The sequence below is a fragment of the Oryctolagus cuniculus genome, chromosome 13, assembly GCF_051225735.1.
Source record: "Oryctolagus cuniculus isolate XC-2025 breed Fujian yellow rabbit chromosome 13, ASM5122573v1, whole genome shotgun sequence".
Classification (NCBI taxonomy): domain Eukaryota; kingdom Metazoa; phylum Chordata; class Mammalia; order Lagomorpha; family Leporidae; genus Oryctolagus; species Oryctolagus cuniculus.
Window position 1 is genome coordinate 97,503,741 of NC_142879.1, and position 24,849 is coordinate 97,528,589.

Sequence of the window (24,849 nt, forward strand, 5' to 3'; positions counted from 1 at the left end):
ATTACAAGCATTCACACTTAAGAACTTGTACATTATTTGCAATTCTTGTGAATTTCACACTTCCTAAGAGTAAGAAGTTTCTACCCTGTAAAATCCCAGAATATCTCGGATGGTCAAAGATGAAAAATCCTCCACAAAATACCAGCTCATTGAATCCAACAACACATCAGAAAGATCATTCACCCAGACCAAGTAGGATTTATCCCTGGTATGCAGGTATGGTTCAACATTTGCAAACCAATCAATGTGATACAACACATTAACAAATTGAAGAAAAAACACATTATTATCTCATCGGATTTAGAAAAAGCATATAATAAGATATAGCATTCTTTCATGATGAAAATCTTAAGCGAACTGAGTATAGAAGCAACACTCATCAATACAATCAAGACAAACTATGACAAACCCACAGTGAGCACCTTATTGAATGAGTAGAAACTGGAGGCATTCCCCCTAAGATCTGGAACCAGACAGGAATGCCCAACTCTTACCACTGTCATTCCATATAATCATGGAAGTTTTAGCCAGAGCCACTAGGCAAGAAAATAAAACCAAAGGAATACAAATTGGGAAGGAAGAAATCAAACTATTCCAATTTGCAGATGACATGATTTCATATTTAGGGGATGCAAAAGACTCCACTAAGAGACTACCGAAACTCATAAAAGAGTTTGGTAAAGTGGAAGAATATCAAATTAACACACAAAAATCAAATCAATAGCTGATCTATACATAGACAATGCCATAACAGCTACAAAAATTCATACCTTCAAATAAATTTAACCAAGGATGTCAAAGATTTCTATGATGAAAATTACAAAACATTAGAAAGTGAAATAGAAGAAGACATAAAAAGTAGAAAAATCTTCGATGTTCATGGTTTGGAAGAATCAAAATCATGAAAATGTCTGTACTACCAAAAGCAATTTACAGATTCAATTCATTCCTAATCAAAATACCCATCAGATTTTTCTCAGATTTAAAAAGAATGATGCTAAAATACATAAGGAAACACTAGAGACCCTGAATAGCTAAAGCAATGTTAAACAATAAAAAAAAAGCTGGAGGCATCACAATACCAGACCTCAAGATATACTATAGGGCAGATATAATATAAACACATTGGTGCTGGCACAAAAACAGATGTATAGACCAATGGCATAGAATAGAAACTCCAGAAATCAATCCATGCATCTACAATGAGCTTACTTTTGACAAAGAAGACAAAATCAATCCCTGAAGAAAGAACAGTCTCTTCAACAAATGGTGTTGGGGAAACTGGATCTCCTCATGCAGAAATATGAAATAAGACCCCTACTCTACACTTTACACAAAATTCCACTCAAAATGGATCAGGAGCTAAATCTATGTCTCAATCCCATCAAATTAATAAATAACATTGAGGAAACTCCATAATATATTGGCATAGACAAAGATTTCTTCGAAAAGACCCCAGAAAAGCACAGGCAATCAAAGCCAAAACTGACAACCGGGATTGCATCAAACAGGGAAGCTTCTGTACTTAAAAAGTAACACTCAGCAAAGTGAAGAAGCTCCGACAGATTGAGAGAAATATTTGCAAATTATGCAACTGATAAAAGATTAATATCCTCAGTTTATAAAGAGCTCAAGAAACTCAATCACAACAAAACAAAAAATCCAGTTAAGAAATGGGCAAAGGACTTTAACAGGCATTTTTCAAGAGTGGGAATTCAAATGGGCAACAGGCACTTGAAAGAATGCTTAACATTCTTCATTTTGATTTATTTGAGGACCATAAATTTCATGGATTCCATACATACATATTTAGGAACATAGTGATTCTACCTACCCTCCATCCCACCCATACTCCCACTTGTCTTCCTCTTCCCCATCCTCTTTCCATTCTTATTTTTCACAAATATCTATTTTCAGTTAACAAACACATGAGATTAACCTTATACTAGTTAAAGAGTTCAACAAATAGTATGAAGGAATAAAAATTAGTATGAAGCACAGTACTGACCCAGTAGAGTCAGGCATTCATGGCTACAATTTATTTTATTTATTTTTTTTTGACAGGCAGAGTGGACAGTGAGAGAGAGAGACAGAGAGAAAGGTCTTCTTTTGCCGTTGGTTCACCCTCCAATGGCCGCAGCGCGCCGTGCTGATCCGAAGCCAAGAGCCAGGTGCTTCTCCTGGTCTCCCATGGGGTGCAGGGCCCAAGCACTTGGGCCATCCTCCACTACACTCCCTAGCCAAAGCAGAGAGCTGGCCTGGAAGAGGGGCAACTGAGACAGAATCCAGCACCCATACCAGGACTAGAACCTGGTGTGCCGGCGCTGCAAGGTGGAGGATTAGCCTGTGAGCCATGGCGCCGGCCCATGGCTACAATTTATTGGGTTAAAAAAGTTTTAAAAAATCAGTGAAATGCAAATCAAAACCACAATGAGTTTCACTCCAGTTAGAATGGCTCTCATACAGAAATCAACAACAATAAATGTTCACAAGGATGTGGGGGTAAAGGTACCCTAATCCACTGTTGGTGGGAATGTAAACTGGTGCACCTGCTGTAGAAGATAGCATGGAGATACTTCAGAAATCTCAATACAGACCTACCATATGATCCAGCCATCCCACTCCTGGGAATTTACCCAAATGTAAAGATATTGGCAAATGAAAGAATAACCTGTACACCATGTTTATTACAGCTCATATGAAATGAACCAAGATGTCCATCAACTGAAGACTGGGTAGAGAAATTATGCTATAAATACACTATGGAATAATATACTGGGGTAAAATGAAATAATTTCTTTTGTTACAAAATGGATGTAACTAGAAATGATTACTTAGAGTAAAAAGCTTATCTCAAAAAAGACAAATACCTGTGTTCTTTCTGATCTGTCATAACTAATAGAGTATGTAAAATGTAATCTATTGGGATGAAATTGACATTTTGAGATGTGATGATTTTGAACAGCTCGTCTTGAGTACTGAGGAGCAGTGTTTTTTGTTGTTGTTGTTCATACTATTTGTTGAACTCTTCACTTAGTGTATGGTTAACCTTGTGTGTATAAAGTTAACTGAAAATAGAAATTTGTTAAAAATAAGAATAGAAAGAGGAGAGGAAGGAGGAAGAATGGTGGGATTATGGGTGGAAAATAAGGTAGGAAGAATTACTATGTTCCTGAATTTGTATACATGATGCATGATGTTTGTATTCCTTAAATAAATCAAAATGAAAAAAGTTAAAGTCTTCAAAAACAGATGTTCCATTTCTGAGCCAATTCTGAATGAACCATCTTTTACCATAAAATATACATGAATTGAAGTTCTACAGATAATTTAAAGCACCAAGCATTGTTATACCTAGATATGTGCATAAAATTAAATTCACTATGCGTTCTGCTACATCATTTCTAGTAGTATAGATGGACTAAAAGCTTCTATGTTAAAATAAAAGAAAATCCCCTTGACTGCCACATTTTTTTGTCAAGTATCTTAACCTTACTGCAGTATTGATATAGTTGAGTATTCTCTTGTTTGGCTTGTAGACTACACTATTCTTTCCTATTTTCATTAAAAGTAGTCACCATTAACATTGCTTCACTGGAAAGTAAAGAATTCATAGATTTTACCTTTTAAGACGATCGAGCTCACTCAGATTGTTGTCATAAATCACTTGCAGTAGACTTCTAGTGAGTGAAAAGCCATTCTCAAACACTGGTCTAATCCCATACTCCATGGAAGTCACTTTTTCATTTTCATTTTTTATTTCCTTTATATGCAAGGCAGGGCAGCTATTTTAAAAAGATCATTAACATGGCAATGTTTTTTACTCTACTGGGAAAGATTAAAGAAGCACAATTTTGACAAAATTCTTATTCTTCCCCAACTTAATTCATTTACTAACTCAAAACAAGATAGGAAGTGATAACTACTTGTAAAGAAAGGTGTACAGGAAATTTAAAAAATTACATGAAAATTGGGTGAAAAGTAGTTTTGATACAAAAACTTTGAAATCCAGGATGAATAATTTTTTTTTTGAAAGGCAGAGTGGACAGTGAGAGAGAAAGAGACAGAGAGAAAGGTCTTCCTTTGCCGTTGGTTCACCCTCCAATGGCCGCCGCGGCCGGCGCGCTGCGGCCGGCGCACCGCGCTGATCTGATGGCAGGAGCCAGGTACTTATCCTGGTCCCCCATGGGGTGCAGGGCCCAAGTACTTGGGCCATCCTCCACTGCACTCCCTGGCCACAGCAGAGAGCTGGCCTGGAAGAGGGGCAACCGGGACAGAATCCGGTGCCCCGACCGGGACTAGAACCCGGTGTACCGGTGCTGCAAGGCGGAGGATTAGCCTAGTGAGCCACGGCGCTGGCCAGGCTGAATAATTTTTATAACATGCATTTTATACACTTACTGAACACACCTTGTTATATCTTCTTTGGAAAACAGGTAAAAACACAATTATGATATAAGGTAATATGGAAGGGTTGATATTGGGAGGGTGGTGTTTCACCTATTCGTTAATAAGCAGGGGGCTGGCGCTGTGGCATAGTGGGAAGAGCACTGCCTGCAGTGTTGGCATCCCGTATGGGTGCCAATTTGAGTCCCTGCTGTTCCACTTCTGATCCAGCTCTCTGCTGTGCTCTGGGAAGGAAGCGGAAGATGGACCAAGTCTTTGGGCCTGTGTACCTCCTTGGAAACCCGAAGGAAATTCCTGGCTCCTGGTTTCAAATCAGTGCAGCTCTAGCCACTGTGGCCATTTGAGGAGTGAACCAGCAGATGGAAGACCGCTCTCTGTCTCCCTTTCTCTGTCACTCTGTAACTCTGCCCTTTAATAATAAATCTTTATATATGTGTATATAAACATATATATATATGTTTATACATATATAAACATACAGGGTAAGACATTCTTGTCCCATATCAAAGTGCCTGGATTTGAATCCTGGATTCACTATCAATTCCAGCTTTATAATATACTGGGAAACACCAGAAGATTGGTCCAAGTAGTTTAATCCCTGCCACTTTTATGCAAGACATGGTTTGGGTTGCTGACTATGGGCTTAAGCCTGGCTCAGTTATGGCCACTGAGGGAATTTATGGGGTGTATTAGAAGAGGGGAGTTATCTCTGACTGCTTCAGATTCTTTTTAAAAAATATTTATTTATTTATTATTTGAAAGGCAGAGTTACAGAGAGGCAGAGAGAGAGAAGTCTTCCATCCACTGATTCATTCCCCAAATGGCTGCAATGGTGAGAGCTAGGCTGATCTGAACCCAGGAGCCAGAAGCTGATTCCAGGTCTCCCACACAAGTGCAGGGACCCAAGGACTTGGGCCATCTTCTACTGCCTTCCCATGCCATAGCAGAGAGCTGGATCAGAAGTGGAGCAGTCGAGATTCAAATCAGCACCCATATATGATGCCAGCACCTCAGGCAACGGCTTCAGTAGCTACGCCAGAGTGCCAGCCCCTGTTTCAGACTCTTAAATAAAAAAGTGTTGATATTGGAAACTGATATCTGAGCACAGGAAAGCTTTACAAAGGAGGTAAAAAAAAAAAAAGGAGAAAGAACTCATGAGGGAAAAATGTGGATGAAAACCATTTTATTTACAGAATGTGCAAACAAAGAGTAGGCATATGATATCTGATATATTTCTTTGGAATTTGCAAGAAAAATATAAAATACCTAAATCTATCATTGAGAGATGAGGCCTACACTAATTTTGAATGCTACACTAAAATATAGAGGTCCACAGTCTGTAAGCATAATATTCAGGTTTGGAAGTAGCAGTTATAATTGTGCTATATTTTTGGTTTTTTTGTGAAATATAATAATGCCAACCTTAGATGAAAATTTAACATTTAATTTTTTAATTTACTTTGACAGGCAGAGAGGCTGATGGAGTAGGAGGAGGGAGGGAGGAAGGAGCAGAAGAAGGGAGAGGGATCACCTATCCTCTGGGCCAGGGTGAAGTCAGGAGTCCAGAAATCAATCCTTGTTTCCTGCCTGGGTGCATGGACCCAAGTACTGGAGCCATCATCTGTTGATTTCCAGGATATTATATTTTATTATATAAGGTATAATAAAACATATATGTATATATAATAAAACATATATACATACACACATAAATGTAGACTACTAGAGTCGAAAGATTACAAATGTATATAATTGCCAACTAAAATAAATAGAATGAACCCAGATAAAATCAATTTTTGAGTATTATTCTAATGTCTAAAAAAACTCAAAGGATAAGCTGCATTCACTCAAGTAATAAAAAATTATTGAGTAGCTGCTCACTGCATGCATGTTAGGGCCTCTTCTATGTACAAAAGATATGGCAGTGAAAAGACAAAATCCAACACAAAAGAGTAAAGCAAAAACATTAGCAATGAACAAGCTATATAAAAACAAAATACAGTATGTTAGAGGAAGAGAACAAAAGCAGAGAAACGATGTTTTCCATGTTTAAGGGAGGTGTGGACATATTAGAAGGCCAAAGAAGATCTTGCTTAGGAAGAAAAACATTGAAGGAAGGAAAGGAATCAACCAGGTGGACATCTAAGGAAGAATCTTCAAACACAGAAGGAGCCCAGGTATGTTTAAGGAATAGTGAAAATTTCTGTAGCATAAGTAGAATGAAGGAGATGGAAAATCACAAATTGAAATCACAGCGATAAGGAGGAGTGAGGTCACAACATGTATTGCCTTGTAGGCATTAGAAAGAAGTTTAGTATGTGAAGTCAAATGAAATCACCAGGTTTTAAGTAGAAAAAAATGACATAATCTGACTTTAAGAGATCCCCTGTGTTAAAATTTAATGAAAAGAGGATTTATGAAAAAATAAACAAGAAAATCACTGAGGAATCTACAAACTAATATAGACAGCAGCTGATGCTGACTTGGATATGATGTATCTAGTTTCTGGACATATTGTGAAGGAATACTTGACAACATGTGCTGTCACATAAAGGCTGAGGTCTAAGAATGCTCCAAGGCTGTTGGTAGAACAGATGAAAGAGTTGCCATTCGCTGAAGTAGGAAAAACTATATGAGGGGCTGCTATGAACAAGAACATCATTAGCACAGCACTAGGCTAAATTTTAAATACTGAATAAATGACCAAAGAGAAGTGTTGAGTAGGCAGGTTATTATCTAAAATATGGAATTAAGGAGAGAGATCTAAGTTGCAGTTAAAAATTCATAATTCATTTGCATAAACAAGATAGTGAAACCATGAGAGAAAAGATCAAAGACAGCCTTGGGATATATCCATGTTTTAAAAGTAGAAGATGAGAGAAACAAGGGAAACAACACAGGATGGAGTAGAAAAGAAACAGAAAGAGACTGGTTGAGAATTATACCCTGAAAGCCAAGTCAAGAAATGATCTTGAAGGAAAAGTGTTCTACAGACATAATAAAATGTTACAAAATCTAAGCTGAGACTTAATGCCCAAATATGTTTAGCTTGTCCTAAAATAGTCTGTCCACAAATATAAGACCATAAGTAATTGTTATTTTCCTATTGTTTCAAACTATATTGACAAAATGTATTATTTGAAAAGAATTTTTTAAAGATGTTTTACCCTCAAAGGATCAAATATTTTGAGTGGTTCATTAAAATGAGAGCCTGTGACAGCACTTTGCCACAGAGGGTTAAGCCACCATATGAAGTGCCACAATCCCATATGGGCCAGTTCGAGTCCTGATTTCTCTGCTTCCAATTCAGCTCCCTGCTAAGGTGCCTGGGAAATCAGTGGAGGACTGTCCAAGTTTTTGGGCTCATGCAACCATATGAGAGACCTGAAACAAATGCCTGGCTTCAGGCTGGCCCAGGTCCAGCCATTGCTGCCATTTGGGGAGCAAACCAGTGGATGCAAGATCTCTCTGTATCTCTTTCTCTGTCCCTCTAACTAGAAAAAGAGAGAAAGAGAGAGAGAGAGAGAGAGAGAGAGAAAGAGAAAAATAGAGAAAAAAGAGAGAGAGAGAGAGAGAAGGGAGGGAGGGAAGGAAGGAAGGGGGGAAGGGGAAAGGGAAGAAGGAGGGAAGGAAGGAAGGAGGGAAGGAATATTTAATGAAAAGAAAAGGAGACCTTGGAAAGTACTACAACATAGATTAAAAATCAGTGGCAATCCAGAGAAAACCTGTTTTGGAGGGGTTGTGGGAATGTAAACAACTGGAGTGAGTCCAAGAGTGAAGAGAAAGTCAATTTGAGTCAGGGAATAGAGACAGTTCTCCCAAGGAGATCACTGCTAAGGCCATGATCATTGAAGATCTATTTTTCTCCATGTTTAACTGAATTTTTCAATCCTCGCATAATGATTTTAGGGAATATTTGTGATTCTCTAAAGTTGTTGGAACTAAAAATGTTCTGATCAAAGCAGTAAATAATTCATAAACTTAAGGAAGTGAATTCCTTTAAAAGTTCCTCATTAGGTATTATATAACTGATTATTACTATTCTGCTGATAATATTGAAAATCTAAATTTTTCAAGGGCGACTTCTGGGTTGCTTAAAAGCCAGGAGGCAGGAGATTCTTCCATGTCTCCCACATGGGTGCAGGGTCCCGTGCACCTGGGCCATCTTTGGCTGCTTTACCAGGCAAGTTAGTACAGAGCAGGATCAGAAGAAGAGCAGCCAGGATTTGAACTGGCACCCATATGGGATGACAACACTGCAGGTGGAAGTTTAAGTTGTATGCCACTGCACCAGCTCCAGAACTAGAGTTTTTGTAAGCTTTATTTGATGTCACTCCTGAAAAATACAGTATGATACATTCTGAAACATTCTTTAGCCTGTAGTCCATCTTCTAAAGGAAGATTTATTGCATTAGCAGTACCAATGTTTTGGCATAGGTTCAGTAAAACCGTGCCCAAGAATAAATCCAGCTGAATCTTTCCTAGTACTGTTCATAAAGTTTTAGTGATATTAAGCCACACTAATTACCTTATAGTCTATGGAGGATTTCGCACCACAACTATAGAGACCTTCTGATGCCAAAAGCCTAAAATATTCATTATCTGGTTCTTTACAGAAAAAGTTTACAACTCCTGCTTTAGCAGATCAAACATCCTTTGACGCATTTGAGAAGGTTTACCTAACAAACTGAAATGCTTATAAGGAATATGGACCACAGTATGCAAATACCCAATAATGCTCAAATTATTTTATAGATTCTATATTTTAATATTTAGGCTCAAATTGGGATCAAAACTCAAAAATAAAATAGGTATTGGTTATAAGAAGTACAAGTGTCCCACGGACTCCCCTTTTGCAACTCAGCAGATATGGTATTTTAATAAAATATGCTTAAGATGCATCACCAAACTAGTCACATTAAATATTCTCTAGTTGTGAAAAAGCAGTGTACTATAGATAAAACCTCATTTTTAAAAATGGTTGCATATTGCATTCTTTTATTGGTATGACAATTTATTTCTATTTTGATTGGTATTTAGACTGATTCTAAATTTTTGATAAACAATGTTATTGTAAATGTCATGTACATAGGCAACATGTTTTATTAACCTATTTTCATTTTATTTGGAAGGCAGAGAAACACATCTAGATAGACTAACATATTAAGAAAGATTTTCCATCTGCTGTTTCATTCACAAATACCCAGGACAGCCAGGACTGGGCAAGGATCCCCAAGGGTCTGAATTTCCACCCAGGTCTCTTTAAGTGGGTGTGGACACCCAAGTACTGGAGCCACCATCTACTGCCTCCCATGAGATACACTCTTAGGAAGGTAGATAGGGGGCCAGCGCCGCGGCTCAATGGGCTAATCCTCCATCTGCGGCGCCAGCACACAGGGTTCTAGTTCCGGTCAGGGCGCCGGATTCTGTCCCGGTTGTTCCTCTTCCAGTCCAGCTCTCTGCTGTGGCCAGGGAGTGCAGTGGAGGATGGCCCAAGTGCTTGGGCCCTGCACCCGCATGGGAGACCAGGAGAAGCACCTGGCTCCTGGCTTCGGACCAGCGCGGTGCACCAGCCACAGCGCACCAGCCACAGCGGCCATTGGAGGGTGAAACAACAGAAAAGGAAGACCTTTCTCTCTGTCTCTCTCTCACTGTCCACTCTGCCTGTCAAAAAAATAAAAATAAAAATAAAAAAAATAAAGGAAGGTAGATAGGAAGCAGAGAAGTATGGACTCAGACCACCTTCATATAGGAAGAGTGCATGTCACTGGCCCTGCAACATATTTGTATAAATATCTTTATCATATGTGTTTTACATCCTTAACACTAACTGTCCTATTACATCTTACATAATAGATGATGACAATACATCATAAATGTCATTAACTTATGGGTGTAGTAGGGTACAATAGACCATACTATGCTATCTTGTCAGGTCTAATCCCAGAGTGAAGTTGCTACAAGGGCAAAGAATGGTTTATTTCAAATTTTGACATGTGCTCTTAAGCTATCCTTCAGAGAGTCTTATAATTGTATTTACCAACAGTAGATAATAACTTTTCCCTCACATTTGCCAACTATTAACTTTTAAACAAATACTTAGCAGTATGGTTTGCAAATATTATTTGTTTCTTGATATATTTCTAATTCCAAAGCATGGAATAAAATCCTTAGTAAAAATATGTTAATCATAGATAATAACCCAATTAGAAGTGGCTTTATAGCACAATAAAAATCACATCACCTAATGTTAAATATTGCTATAGACTTACGAATAATATTCTTCACTCTTCTTAGTGGCAGATTGCTGGTTGTCAAGGTCCCCACTCTGTCTCTGCTGATTCAGTCCACAACCATCACTGTCATCAGGAGGAGCAGCACTTTCATGCAAGTTTCTTAACCCTTCCATTTCCTTACTTTGGCAACGCTGCCCTTTTTCTTCAAACTTTAATGAAAGTTTCATATTAAAATCGCTGTTAGTACATAAATATAAACATTTTTGTGTTCATTTATTATTCATTTTATGTAGCACATTTATTGCTACATAAATGTTTTACATACACTGTTTTCTACTACAGTGACAGAAAAAAATTTTGAACATCCTGCTACTGGTTGGAAAAAGTTTATCAATAATACTTTGGATATTACACATGTTACAATTCTTCAATAAAACAACAATGGAAACTGGAGAAACAATTCACCTCCAATAATTAGCTCTTACAATACACCACAGGCAATAGACAGTGTGCTAGAATCCTACAATGGTCTTAAAATGCTAATGTAAATTTCTGGTATTATTGATATTATTATTTTTTTTGACAGGCAGAGTGGACAGTGAGAGACAGAGAAAGAGAGAAAGGTCTTCCTTTTGCCGTTGGTTCACCCTCCAATGGCCGCCATGGCTGGCGCACCGCGCTGATCCAAAGGCAGGAGCCAGGTGCTTCTCCTGGTCTCCCATGGTGTTCATGTTCAGGTAGGGTTATGATAAATAACCCTACACTTCTTAAATATTTATTTACATATGAGAGAGAGAGAGCACTTTCATCTGTTGGTTCCTTCCCCAGATGGCTGCAATGGCAAACACTGGGCAAGGCTGAAGTCAAGTGTCAGGAACTGCATCCAGGACTCCCAGATCAGTAGTAGGGGGCCAAGCACTTGGGTCTTCCTCCACTGTCTTCCTCACGCCATTATCAGGGAGTCAGATTGGAAGTAAGAAGCCAGATTATGAATTGTCACCAAGTGGGATGCTGGCATCAAAGGTGGCAGCTTTACCCACTATGTAACGTCAGTTCCCTTTTAAAATATTTATTTATTTATTTGAAAGTAACAGAGAAAGACAACCCTATAACTTAACTACATTGTAATAAACTTTAATCCTGGAAACATCAATTTTGAAAAAATCTAGAAAGACCAACATTTAGAATTCAAGAAATTTCCTTACAACATTATTGGATAAAAAGATTAGCTATTATGCAAAATGAGCCCATTTTTTCTATTTTATGAAGGAAAGCTTATGAGCATAGTGCCAAGTGTATACAGTGAAAAACACAGCAGTCTCTAAGAAAACAGGACAAGCAGTGGCATATGAATATGCCACACATCATAAGCAACAACTTCTGTTTAAGTGCTTCACACAGAAATGAAGAACCAAGCCAGAGTCTGATATAACTAGAGAAAGAACACAATTAAAGGGACCAAAAATTCACTAGGTTAACAAAGGACTGATTTGCTAGGAATCATCCTGATGGGAGGATCTAAAATTCTTTTTAACTGGGTTTGCTCTTCAAAGTAACAAAAATTTTAAGATTGTTGATACTGGCACAAGGAATTAATTGTCCAAGATAATCATGTTTAACATATTTTTTATCCAAGAACTGTTGAGGAGGAAGATGTACTTCATGGAAGTTCAAAGTGATTACTGCACCTAAGACACTCGCCATGAATTCTAGTCAATGAAATGTATTTGTGCTGCATGTTATATACTTTAGTTTCAGCATTACAGCTCATGGAAATTTTGGTGCATTCTGCTTCATTTCTGAATTTAAAACTTTTGACAATTCTCCAAAATGTCAAAGATGGTACTTCCTCATTTTATGCTTTTATTTCTATCCACATTTCACTATCTAGTATGTTTATTAACCTGTATGGAAGCAATAAGAGAAACACGTAAAATATGTCACTTTCTGTCATTGTCACCTGGATTTTATATTAACCATCCAGATTTACAGGATTTGACGATGCAGGTCTCTAGTAACAGCAAGGAGGCTTCCCCTCTGTGCTCTAAGCTATTTTTTCTCTCATTGCTTTTATAATTATTTTTTCCATAGACAATAACTTTTAAAGTATTCACAGATCATTAAAACTTTAATATTATAACATTCTTAACCATTGGGTTCACAAAGGTGTAAAACAAAGCTTTAGAAAACTATGTTGCCAGGCCGGTGCTGTGTCCTTGGGCCCCTGCACCCACGTAGGAAGCCCGGAAGAAGCTCCTGGCTCCTAGCTTCGGATCAGCGCAGCTCCAGCCATTGTGGCCATCTGGGGAGTGAATCAGAGGATGGAAGACCTCTCTCTTTGTCTTTACCTCTCTCTGCAACTCTGTCTTTCAAATAAATAAAGTAAATCTTAATTTAAAAAAACTACGTTTCCAGCAATATTTTTCCCTTTAGATCCTGGGATATTTGATATTCAGAAAAGGGATACATGTTCACTAAAATATATCCGTCCAAGTTTGCCACACCTCAAAAGAAGAGGGAATGTCATGAATTGTTAGTGAGAGATACTGAAAAATAAGCTTCCCTCATTTTACAGTCACTAAGCATATAATTTCATAGACGGAAGGCATGAAGTAATTAAGTGTTCTGGCCCCATTATCTACTGATAATGGGAATAAAACTTCAAAAGGTTAAATGATTCAGACAAAGTACACAGAGTGGCTTTTCCTAGCATTTTATGGCACTAACAGAAAACACACACTCTATAACACTGAATCAGATACATTACCAGAGAAAATAACCAAATTAATCACAGAAATGAGCAGTGTGACTTTGTCAAAATACTCCAATGCCTTCAGGGTGAGGAGCGTGAAGAGAGGCTTTATCTACCCTTACCTATAAGAGGATATCTGTAGATTTTTACATACCTATAAAACTGTAAGTACTCCAGAATGTAGCATCCTAATTTAGAGACAAACATTGAACTTCTGGTGGTGGTTTATGATACTTATAAAAGTCTAATTCACCAGAAATACTTGTGTAAGCATAAAAGTTACATGAAAGTGTATGTAAGTGTTTGAAAAAAATCTTTAAAATAGTCATGTTGGAACACAAAGTTCCATGTACTTTAACTGAATCAGATAAAGTTGTACAATAGACAAGGCACAATAAACAGACTCACTATGCTTGTAATATGTTTCACAACACTCAAGGCCAGGTACATGCTAATATTCACTCTCAAACAATGGTTCCTTCCCACGGTATGCTCACTGGATCCCACATATTCATATTTTAATATGTAATCAATACAATTCACACAAGATGATCCAAGTAGTTGGTTTCCTGAACCCGCATAAGGGACTCAGATGAAGTTTCTGGCTCCTGATTTAGGTCTAGCGCAGTCCTGGCCAAAGTGGCCAATTGTGGAGTGAAACAGTTGATTAAAGCTCACTCTTGCTCGTGCTCTCTCTCTTCCTCTCTCTCTCCCTCCCTCCCTTCTCCCATATCTCCCTCCTCCCTCTTCCAAAACTCTGCTTTTCAAATAAATAAGTGAATCTTTAAAAAATAGATAACTGTAATTTATTGTTAAGCCAATCAAAATGGCTAGGGCTTATTAAAATTTTTAAAAAAATCTTTATACTTATTCTGGTTCAGAAAGTCATAGAGTATTCAGTTAAATTATTTGCCCAGGTTAAAGGTCACTGGGAAGAATTAAATAATAAAAACTATGAAGATTTTTTTAACTGTAATTTAGAGAGCAACATCATTGTGTACATAAGCTTTTTCTAGGTAGAAAATCACAATGGATCAGGTAATTGACACAGGCAAATAGTAGAGTATCAACAAGGGAACCTCTCTGTATTTTGCAAGTTAAACTTTTTCACCAAGGCCAGAAACTACTTGTAATGAGACTACCTCATTCTTTTTAAAAATCTACTTTAATGTATTGGAAAGTCAGAGAGAGGGAGAGAGGGAGAGGGGGAGAGGGGGAGAGAAAGAGACAAACTCTGCTGGTTCTCTACAACTACCCACAATAAGCATGACTAGGCCAGGCAAAGGCCAGAAGCTGGGAACCTAAAGGTACATCTCTCACAGGAGCGTGAGAGAAACAAGTACTTGAGCCATCACCTGCTTCCCAGGGTATGCATTACTGGAAGACAGAACTGGAGCAGCACTTGGACATAAACCCTGGAACTGTGATATGGAATGTTAGTATCCCAAGTGGTATCTTAATGACTATGACAAATGTCCATCTTATCCTACCTCATTCTTAAATCTACACATATTTTGCTGCAGTACTTCATTTTGATGTTTTGTCCCTATGTGAGGGAGAAGAACAAATAATTTCTTTTTTTTTAATTTTTTTTTGACAGGTAGAGTTATAGACAGGGAGAGGGAGAGACAGAGAGAAAAGTCTTCCTTTGATTGGTTCACTCCCCAAACGGCCGCCTCAGCCAGTGCTACGCTGATCCGAAGCCAGGAGCCAGGTGCTTCCTCCTGGTCTCCCATGTGGGTGGAGGGCCCAAGGACTTGGGTCATCCTCCACTGCCTTCCCGGGCCACAGCAGAGAGCTGGACTGGAAGAGGAGCAGCTGGGACTAGAACCCAGGGCCCATATGGGATTCTGGCGCCACAGGCGGAGGATTAGCCAGGTGAGCCATGGTGCCGGCCTGTGTAATAGGTTTTTAAAAATGTTATTGAACACCATATCTAGAATTGTTTGCCTCTTTCAAGAAAATGATTAGCTATATGATACAACAGCTTCTAAGATTTTGTCTAATAAGCAGTTAACATGTTTTTAATTAAGCATTAAATTATGATCTTTTGATACATATATACACACCTACATATATTATATACATATATATAAATATCTGGTATGGAAAGTCATTTTGATTGGTATATGCTATGATACACACAAAAATATGAAATCAGAAGTTTACGTTTTTACATACCTGCTTATTTTCACTTCCATCAAGCCATTCTTGTTCTTCCTTGGGTGCTGTTTTAATGTCATTATTTGTTGGAGAAGACTTGACATTTTTTAACTCAAGTTCTGTGCTTTTATATTGATTAGTATTGCAGTGAGGAAGGAAATGCCTCTTGAGATGTTTTGGTATTGGTTTTAACTTGATTCTGCCTGTAACTACAAAACACTAGACTTTATTATTTGAATCATATGCTTCAATTGTTTAGTTTGGGTAAGCCACAAGTCCAAAATGTTTTCTGGGCCACTGAGGTGAGGCACATATCCAGGGTCTAATTCAATTAGTGATATTTTGTTTAATATTTTTTTGGCATTTACACAGGTAACTCTAGTGTCCCTTACAGATCTATATTTCTACTTAAATATGTTAATTATCAGTGAGAGGAAAGCTACAATCTTAAAAAAATAGCAAATAACTCATTTTATCAATCGAAAGCTTAAGCTTAATCTTTCATTGAATATTTAATTCTTTAAGAAATACCTCTGACTTCCAAATTATCAGCAAACAACTTGAGGAGACAGCAGATATCTTCCTGTGTACTAAATATAATCATGTAAGCCACTCAGAAGTTTATGCTAAATACCAGCCCACACAAAATTATCTATACTCTTGTCTCTATTGTTTATATGTGAACTCGAGCTCAAGAATAAAAATGATTTTCTGAATTATATCCTGTTGACTTTAGGTGGCATAAGAGGAGTAATCCAAAAGTGAACCCTGGAACAAAATGATGTTTGAAAGTCACACTATGAAATTATGCAGTCACACAGAAGTGCTCCAGGGTTAAATTCTGTGCTCTGATTTACTCAGCTATTACTTTTATCTGTCCATGAGATTCCATGGATATTGATGGATTTTTGGTCACAGAGTTAATAAAACAGTTATGTATCATCAATTGTCAAATTTGTATATCTTTGACACCTCTTATTACTGAGAATCAAAGGATAATCAAACTAGTAGGCAGCTGGGGGCAGAATCACAGTCTGAAAAACTTAAAAGTTATTTTTTTAACCATAAGAATGAAAATAATACAAATAAGATTAACATATACAAATGCATTAATTAAAAATTAGTTTAGTTCCAATATAGAAGCAAAGTACACAGAATTTCAGAATGCTCTAACTGGTATTTATCTGAAATATTTTTATCATTTTGATAAAAGATAAACTATCATATTTAAATATTTTAAGACAAGTCTAGAACAAAATCAGAAAAACAGAAAAAATTGTTATAGAATGCTATTATTTAATAAATATAAATTTTTAAATACAACTTTTGGATGATAGTGGTTCTTCCCCCCATAACTTCCCTCCCACTTGCAACCATCCCATTTCCTACTCCCTGTCCCATCCTATTCTTTATTAAGATTTATTTTTAATTATCTTTATATATAGAAGATCAACTCTATACTGAGTAAAGATTTCAACAGTTTGTACCCACACAGACACACAAAGTATAAAGTACTGTTTGAAGACTAGTTTCACCATTAATTCTCATAGTACAACACAGTAAGGACAGACGTCCTACAAGGGGAGCAAGTACACAGTGACTGCTGTTCTTGATTTAACAATTGACACTCTTATTTATGATGTTAGTGATCACCTGAGGCTCTTGTCATGAGCCGCCAAGGCTATGGAAGCCTCTTGAGTCCACAAACTCTGACATTATTTAGATAAGGCCATAGTCAAAGTGCAAGTTCTTTCCCACCCTCAGAGAAAGGTATCTCCTTCGTTGATGGGTCGTTCTTTCCACTGGGATCTCACTCACGGAGATCTTTCATTTAGGTCATTTTTTGCCAGTGTCTTGGCTTTCAGTGCCTGAAATACTCTCATGGACTTTTTAGCCAGATCCAAATACCTTAAGGGCTGATTCTGAGGCCAGAGTGCTGTTTAGGGCATCTGCATTCTATGAATCTGCTGTGTATCCTGCTTCCCATGTTAGGGCATCTGCCATTCTATGAATCTGCTCTGTATCCCACTTCCCGTGTTGGAGTGTTCTCTCCTTTTTAATTCTATCAATTATTATTAGCAGACACATATTATTTATGTGATCCCTTTGACACTTAATCCTATCTTTATTATCAAATATGAACTTAAACTAGTTAAACTTAAACACTTTAACTAGTAAGATAGCATTGGTACCTGTGAACTTAATGGGATTTGGAGTCCCATGGCAAGATTTTAGCTTTACCCTTTAGGAGTAAGTCCGAGGGATCATGTGCCAAACTGTACATCTCCTCCCTAAATTATTCCCACTCTTATTTTTAACAGAAGTCAATTTTCAATTGCATTTAAACACCTAAGAATAACTGTGTATTAAGTAAAGAGTTCAACCAATGGTATTAAGTAGAAAAAGAAAATATTAAAAAGAATAAAATAGTAAGCTGTTCCTCGATAGTCAGGACAAAGGTTGATCAAGTCATTGCTTCTTGTGTCAGTTTCACTTTTACAGGTTTCCTTTTAAGTGCTCAGTTAGTTGTCACAGATCAGGGACATATGATATTTTTCCCTTTGGTACTGGCTTATTTCACTCAGCATAATATTTTCCAGATTACTCCATTTTGTTGCAAATGACCAGATTTCATTTTTTACCACTGTGTATTATTCCATAGAGTACGTATTTCATAATTTATCTATCCAGTCTTCTGTTCATGGGCATTTAGGTTGATTCCATGTCTTCATTATTGTGAATGAGCTACAATTAACTTTGAGGTACAGATAGCTTTTTTATTTGCCAATTTAATTTCTCTTGGGTAAATTCTGAGGAATGGGATGGCTGGGTCGTGTGGTAGGGTTATATTCAGAAGAAATAAAACTTTAAAGGTGATTCCATCACCAGGGACTGCATTAACATTTGGGTAAGACTACAAAGGGTTTCAAGTAGTAATTCTAAATTCTGATCCAAGTTGGTATGTTCAGGTGCCAAAAAATCCAATCAAATAATTTTAGGTGTTAATTGCAATTTTCAATCCATTCTCTTAAAAGTGCAGAATCAACTTTTTCAGAGAGATATGCCATAAATACTATTAGTTGTAACAGTTAATGGGTCATGGATATTGGAATGTAGGACTCTGCATGCTTGTACTTAATTTTCCCAGTTTTCATATCTAATAAACTAACTATGAACAGAGCAGTCCACTAAGTAAAGGATCTCCAAATACTCACAAGGATTTTAATGGTAAAAAGAACCCTAAGATGAGAATGTTTAAGAGTTCTAATTTACAATTAAATTATTTGGGGACACTAAATCAGTTCTTAAAGAAAATTTAAAGTATATATTTTTATTCTATATTGACACATCATTGTGGCATAGAATATGTTGTTTCCATATGTGTATTGTATTATACAATGTATAATGATCAGATTAGATCATTATTAGCATACCAGTCACTTCAAATATTTATTCTTTGGGAAAATTCCAAATCTTATTAACTATTTTGAGATTGCAGTTCCTCTTCTGTGCTTTAAAATGATTAAGTATTGTCTCTGTTCTCTGTAATCACACACACACACAAATGAGAGTATGCTAATCAGAACATCACTAGGATGGAACAATTAAAACAAATGAAATTTAGGAATAATGTTCCAATTTAGGTAAAGATCAGAATTCTATGACATTTTAAACCATGAAAATTTTAATATCTTAATTAACTTATGTCAATCCTAATAAAAGATAAGAATTTTAAACTAGGCACTTCAGGGTATCAAAAAATGAAAGGTATTTTTTAGCATCTCAGTTAAAGGTTACAGTCTCTAGATGAGAAATATATTTTTTTCAGACATGAATCTGAAAATGATATCTGCATTATTTGTGTCAAAACCTTTTATCAAATCTGCAGACAAAAATAATTTTCAGAATGAAGATTGAAGGCATTTCAAATACTGTGTTTCTTTCCAGATAACATTTGTACTGCAAAATTACCTTGTCTGCATGTTTGTACTTCATTCATTCCCACTGATGTTGCCCAAAAAGGATGTATTGCTTCCAGACGAGGCTGAAGGAGTTTTGAAACAAGATAGTTAACAATGCATATTTCATATAATATGTATTTAATTAGAGAAAAATGTAAAATACACATTATTACCAGCTATTGAGAATATTCAAGACAAAAATGTAAACGTTATTACCGTCAATTCAGTGGATCCCTTAGCAAACTCTAAAAAGCAAAAGAGATATACAGTCAATTATATGTAAATATGACAAGGCCGACAATATATGGTGCAGGTTTAGCATTGCGCTAAGTCCACATGTGTGGCTATGGAAATGATTACTGTAGGTTTGGGGGAAGCGGTTTATATTTGGGGTGCTAGGAAAACAACATGCAAGATAGAAGTATATATAAAAACATACAAACCAGAGTTCTATCAAAAATAAGTTCCTAGTATTACACAGCATAGTTGAGCAACTATATTACAGTAACCTATCTTATAATGAAATAAAAGGAGTACCAAGCTTTAATAATATCATGTGAAAGAAAGGAACATGCCAATTACCCTGATCTCATCAAGATATGTTGTATACATATAATGAAATGTCACACTGAATTCCATAAACATATATAATAATTTTTAATAAAAATAAAAATAAAAAATCAAATAAAATTCAACAAAATAGACCTATGGGTTTAATAAAACACGCCACTAAGATTTCAAAACGTATGACAATGTCTCAAAAAGTATGACTGTTAATTAAGCAAAAAGGTACCCATATGCAAAAGTGAGCATGCTGAGTACTGGGGACAAATGTGATCTTTAATCAAAGGAACAAATCATGACCATGAGAGTCTAAATGAGAAAGCTGATGGTCGAATGTGACAGCATACCTTTACTGTACACATCAGAATCATTTATTCCATTGTGCTACAATTGTTTTTCGGTGTCTCCTGTATTTTGGAAGCGTACAGTTGTGATGAAAGATGAATATATAATTCATTTCTTAGCAGAGAAAGTGGTCTGACCTCATCAATTGGTTTATATACTTGGCTTTAGATAGTAACACATAGTCACAGTTTTCTATAATTATGAGGACTACTGGTTTGTGTACATTTCTTTCCTCCTCTAGTTTAGCTTTGAAAGATTTTACTTATTTATCTGAAAGACGGAAGAAGATAGATGAGAGAGATAGAGAAATATCTTCCATCTACTCTTCAAATGCCCACAAAAGCCATGGCAACATCAAATGGAGGGGTCAGCACTGTGGTGTAGCAGGTAAATCAGCTGCCTGCTATGCCGGCATCCCATATAGGCACCAGTTTGAGACCCGGCTTCTCCCCTTCCAAACCAACTCTCTGCTGTGGCTTGGGAAAGCAGTAGAAGATGGCCCAAGTCCTTGGGCCCCTGCACCCACTTGGGAGACCCAAAAGAAGCTCCTGGTTCCTGACTTCAGATCAGCTCAGCTCCAGCCTTTGTGGCCATTTGGGGAGTAAACCAGCAGATGGAAGACTTATCTCTCTCTCTCTCTCTCTCTCTCTCTCTCTGTGCATCTCCTTCTCTGTGTAACTCTTTCAATTAAATAAATAAATTTAAAAAAAAATCAAGTGGAAGCTAGGAGACTGGATTGCCTTCCAGCTCTCACACAAGTGTTGCAGAATCTCAAGTACTTGGGTCCATCATCCACTGCTTCCCAGGCAGTTTTTCAGGAGGATGAACCTTAAGTGTGGCACCCGAACATGGAATACAGGCATCCCAACAGGTGGCTTAACCTACAGTCCCACAGTGCCTAGCCCTAGTTAGATGTCTTAAAGATTTTATCCCCTGATTCAAGAAGGTACATAGAACATATATAAGTAATTGCATATAATATGCTTTTGACACAGAAACCTAGTCATCAAAAAGAATAAATTCACTAAGCTGCCACAGAATTATTAATATCACTTTTTATTCTAAATCAATGCAATATTTACTGAAAAATTCTGGTATTGAAGGAATGAAGTCTATGATATCTTGTTTCCAAAACACATTTATTCTAGCATAGTATGCTAACTTTAATTTTGTGAAACTACTTTATAAAAAATTTAGCTATAAGATAAGCCAATGATTCAGTATTCAAATTTTTTCTCATTTAAATAGCATCCATGCAATTTATATTACTAGTGCTTTAGAATTAAATGAAGTTCAAATGAGTGGCTGCAATACCAGCACGCCATCCTGTTTTTGGTAATCTCTGGAGCAGCAATAACCTAATGTGTTTAAATGTGAACATACAGAAGGCATCTGAAGTGAATATTCTCATGTTTCCTCATTAGTAACTCTAAATTTACCAGGTTCACTTCATTCTCTCTTCTTCCCTCTTCAGAATCATCCCTCCTTATCAAAAGTAATCTCTGGATCTGTGCTCTGGATTCTTCGCCTTACCATTAATTTTAGGGACTATCCACACCACTTATTTTCCCATTTATTGCTACAATTTACAGTTCTAACTTCTATTTCAACCTCCCTTCAACTCTCCTTGCCTTCCCCAGAGCCTCTCAAACTTTACTCCTTCTTGGCTTCCTTCTTTCCTCTCATTCCTGTTTCCAATTTCTCCCTCTCCTCTCCTCTCTTCCCCTCCCCTTCCCTCACCTCTCTTCCCCTCCCCTCTCCTTCCCTCTCCTCCCCCTTCTTCCCCTCCCCTTCCCTCTCCTCCCCCTTCTTCCCCTCCCCTTCCCTCTCATCTCTTCCCCTCCCCTCTCCTTCCCTCTCCTCCCCCTTCTTTGCCTCCCCTCCCCTCTCCTCACCTTCCCTCTCCTCTCTCTCTCCCCTCCCCCGCTCTCCTCTCCTCTCCTTTACTTATCTCCACTCACTTCCCTCCCTCCATCCCTTCCTCCCTCCTTCCCTCCCTCCCTCCCTCCCTCCCTCCCTCCCTCCTTCCTTCCTTCCTTCCTTCCTTCCTTCCTTCCTTCCTTCCTTCCTTCCTTCCTTCCTTCCTTCCTTCCTTCCTTTCTTCCTCCCCTTTCATCCTCTGGATAGGAACATGCTGAGAAATAAAAACAAAAAATACTCTCCCTCTATCCTTTTAGTTCTTGAATACTTCTCCCAAGGTCCTTCTTTCAAATATCTCTGAAGGGAAACATATAACCCTAAAGCTCACCAGGGATCGTGATGAAAATGCAGAATCCCACATTTAAGGAAACAAAATGTGCATGCTGAATAAGGTCCCCAGAGATTCTTAAGTTTAAGAAGTTCTAGTCTTTACAAAGCTTCCTTATATATTCCTTTTCCTTAACTCCCCTTTCTGGAATGTAGCCTTAAGTTCATCCCTGCCACATCCCCCAAATTTAAATGGCATAAGATGTCATGGTTTAATGGGCTTTTTCTCAGGCAGTTAATTTTATTTCACCCTTTTCCCCATTCTAATTTCATTTAAAAAGACTAAAATTACCAAGTAATGAAATGACAAGTCAACCAGAAGAACAATAGAACATTCAGAAATACATGGAGATGGGCAAAGGACATGAATGGACAGTTCTCAAAAGAAGAAATACAAATAGTCAATACACACACACACACACACACATAAATATATATAATACTTAATATTACTAGCCATTAGGAAAATGCAATGAGAAAATTACCATGAGATATCACCTCAGCCCTCAGAATGGGGGCTCTCCCTCATTCTGAATCCTCATTCCCTGACTTTATTCTGATTGTAGGTTATCCTGAAATGGAGCTAATACTTCAGCTCCTCTGGGGCACTCACAATTTAATGCATTGCTAACTAGTGGCACAATACACAGCTTACCACTCTCATTTATCTTTTCCTTACTATGCATTTAATACACAACTTTCTTCAGCTATTGGTATACATCAATATTCATGTCTTAGATAAACATCTGTCAACTGGCTTTAAAAACTACAGTTCTTACCTTCCAGTGGTTCATTCATATCTTTTCCTTTTGCATCTGCTGCCATTGATTGATTAATGGATTCCTTCCAAGAATTTGTAGAAATAGTCTATTAAAGTTAATGCCAATAATGAGTTGCATACACTTCCCAACAATGTTCTAAAAGAATCTTAATTTTCCACTTTCTAAAGAGTTCCACTTTATAAAGGCAAAAATAAGATCAGCATGTTTTATACAAATTCTCAAGATCAGGCCTAACTTTGAGTTTCATGTTACTGATTCTATAAATGCAGCATGGAGGTTCAGAGGAACAATAACTTATGATACTAATAACATATTTTAGCTACAAACTAACTCAAAAAGTCAACTCTGCATTGTATTCCCCAATAAAATAAAGAAGACAAACTAGAAAAACACATTGAAAAATTGTAGTGTTATAATACAGAGTTAAACACATGAACAATTTCTAGGTTTTGTCTTAACATTCTAAACATAAGAAACTTCAAAGTATGCCATACTGAGTATAAACAGAACATCTCAGAAGCTGTACATTTACATACACAGTGGTTTAGAAATGCTAAGTTTTCTTTTTATTTACTTATTTGACAGGTCAAGAAATACAGAGAAAGAAAAATATAACACGGAGAGAAAAAGAGAGAAAGAGACAGACAGGCTAGGGAGTATATCAGTTCACTGGTTCTGTCTCCAAATGCCACCACTTGTCAGCCATGGGCCACACCAAAGCTGAGAGCCAAGAACTCAGTCCCAGTCTCTGATGTGGATGGCAAGAACACAATTACATTAGCTTAGACCCGTTGCTTACAGGGATGCACATTAGTTGGAAGCTGGATTTGGAATTAAGATATTAACCCAGGTACTAAGATGTAGGCTGCCAGAATCCCAACTGAGCTCTTAAATGCTAGGCAGAATTCCTGTCCTAAATATTATTTAATACAATGTTTAAACACGTGAAGATGGTTTGAATGAAATAGCAGGAGAGTAAGTAAAATTTTCCTTTAGTTATGCTTCGTAACAGTATGCAAAAACCTGTATTAGTATGCAACTCACTGAAAGAAAGAAATACTGTGAAGATTGTACTGTAAGCTTTAATAAGAATAAGTGTATTTTTCTGCTTCAGCTTCTAACATGTGTCTGACACTCATTTGCATCATTTATTTTCTACACACAATAACATATTAAAAAAAGATTGAGGGTGATGGTTAGTCCACTACCTGCATCTTGCTAATTTCTGGAAGTGAAGAATAAAATAATAAACAGAGGTGATCCACTAATCTTTCTGTCCATAATGTCCTCCTTCTAGACATTCAGAGCGAATGTACATTCTCATTCTTATGCTGGGCAGCATCAAATCAGTAGCCCTATTTTTTCCCTCTGCCTACAGAATTCCACCATAC

At 37.1% G+C, this 24,849-nt stretch overlaps 1 protein-coding gene across 6 annotated transcripts in view; it reads right to left on the reverse strand.

Annotated features, from left to right (window-relative positions):
- Positions 1-24,849, reverse strand: part of LOC138844887 (uncharacterized) — a 138,613-nt gene that overhangs the window by 90,226 nt on the left and 23,538 nt on the right. For all 6 annotated transcript variants that reach the window (XR_016219187.1, XR_016219189.1, XR_016219188.1 and 3 more), the window contains exons 18-23: positions 23,456-23,543; positions 19,737-19,765; positions 19,531-19,603; positions 15,577-15,767; positions 10,680-10,852; positions 3,624-3,785 (exon numbers count right to left, since the gene is read on the reverse strand). Coding sequence is in view for 3 of the 6 variants with exons in the window: in XM_089311807.1 (XP_089167933.1) it covers positions 3,624-3,785; positions 10,680-10,852; positions 15,577-15,767; positions 19,531-19,603; positions 19,737-19,765; positions 23,456-23,543 (716 nt within the window). In the remaining 3 variants the exon portion in view is untranslated. The remainder of the gene's footprint in view (positions 1-3,623; positions 3,786-10,679; positions 10,853-15,576; positions 15,768-19,530; positions 19,604-19,736; positions 19,766-23,455; positions 23,544-24,849) is intronic.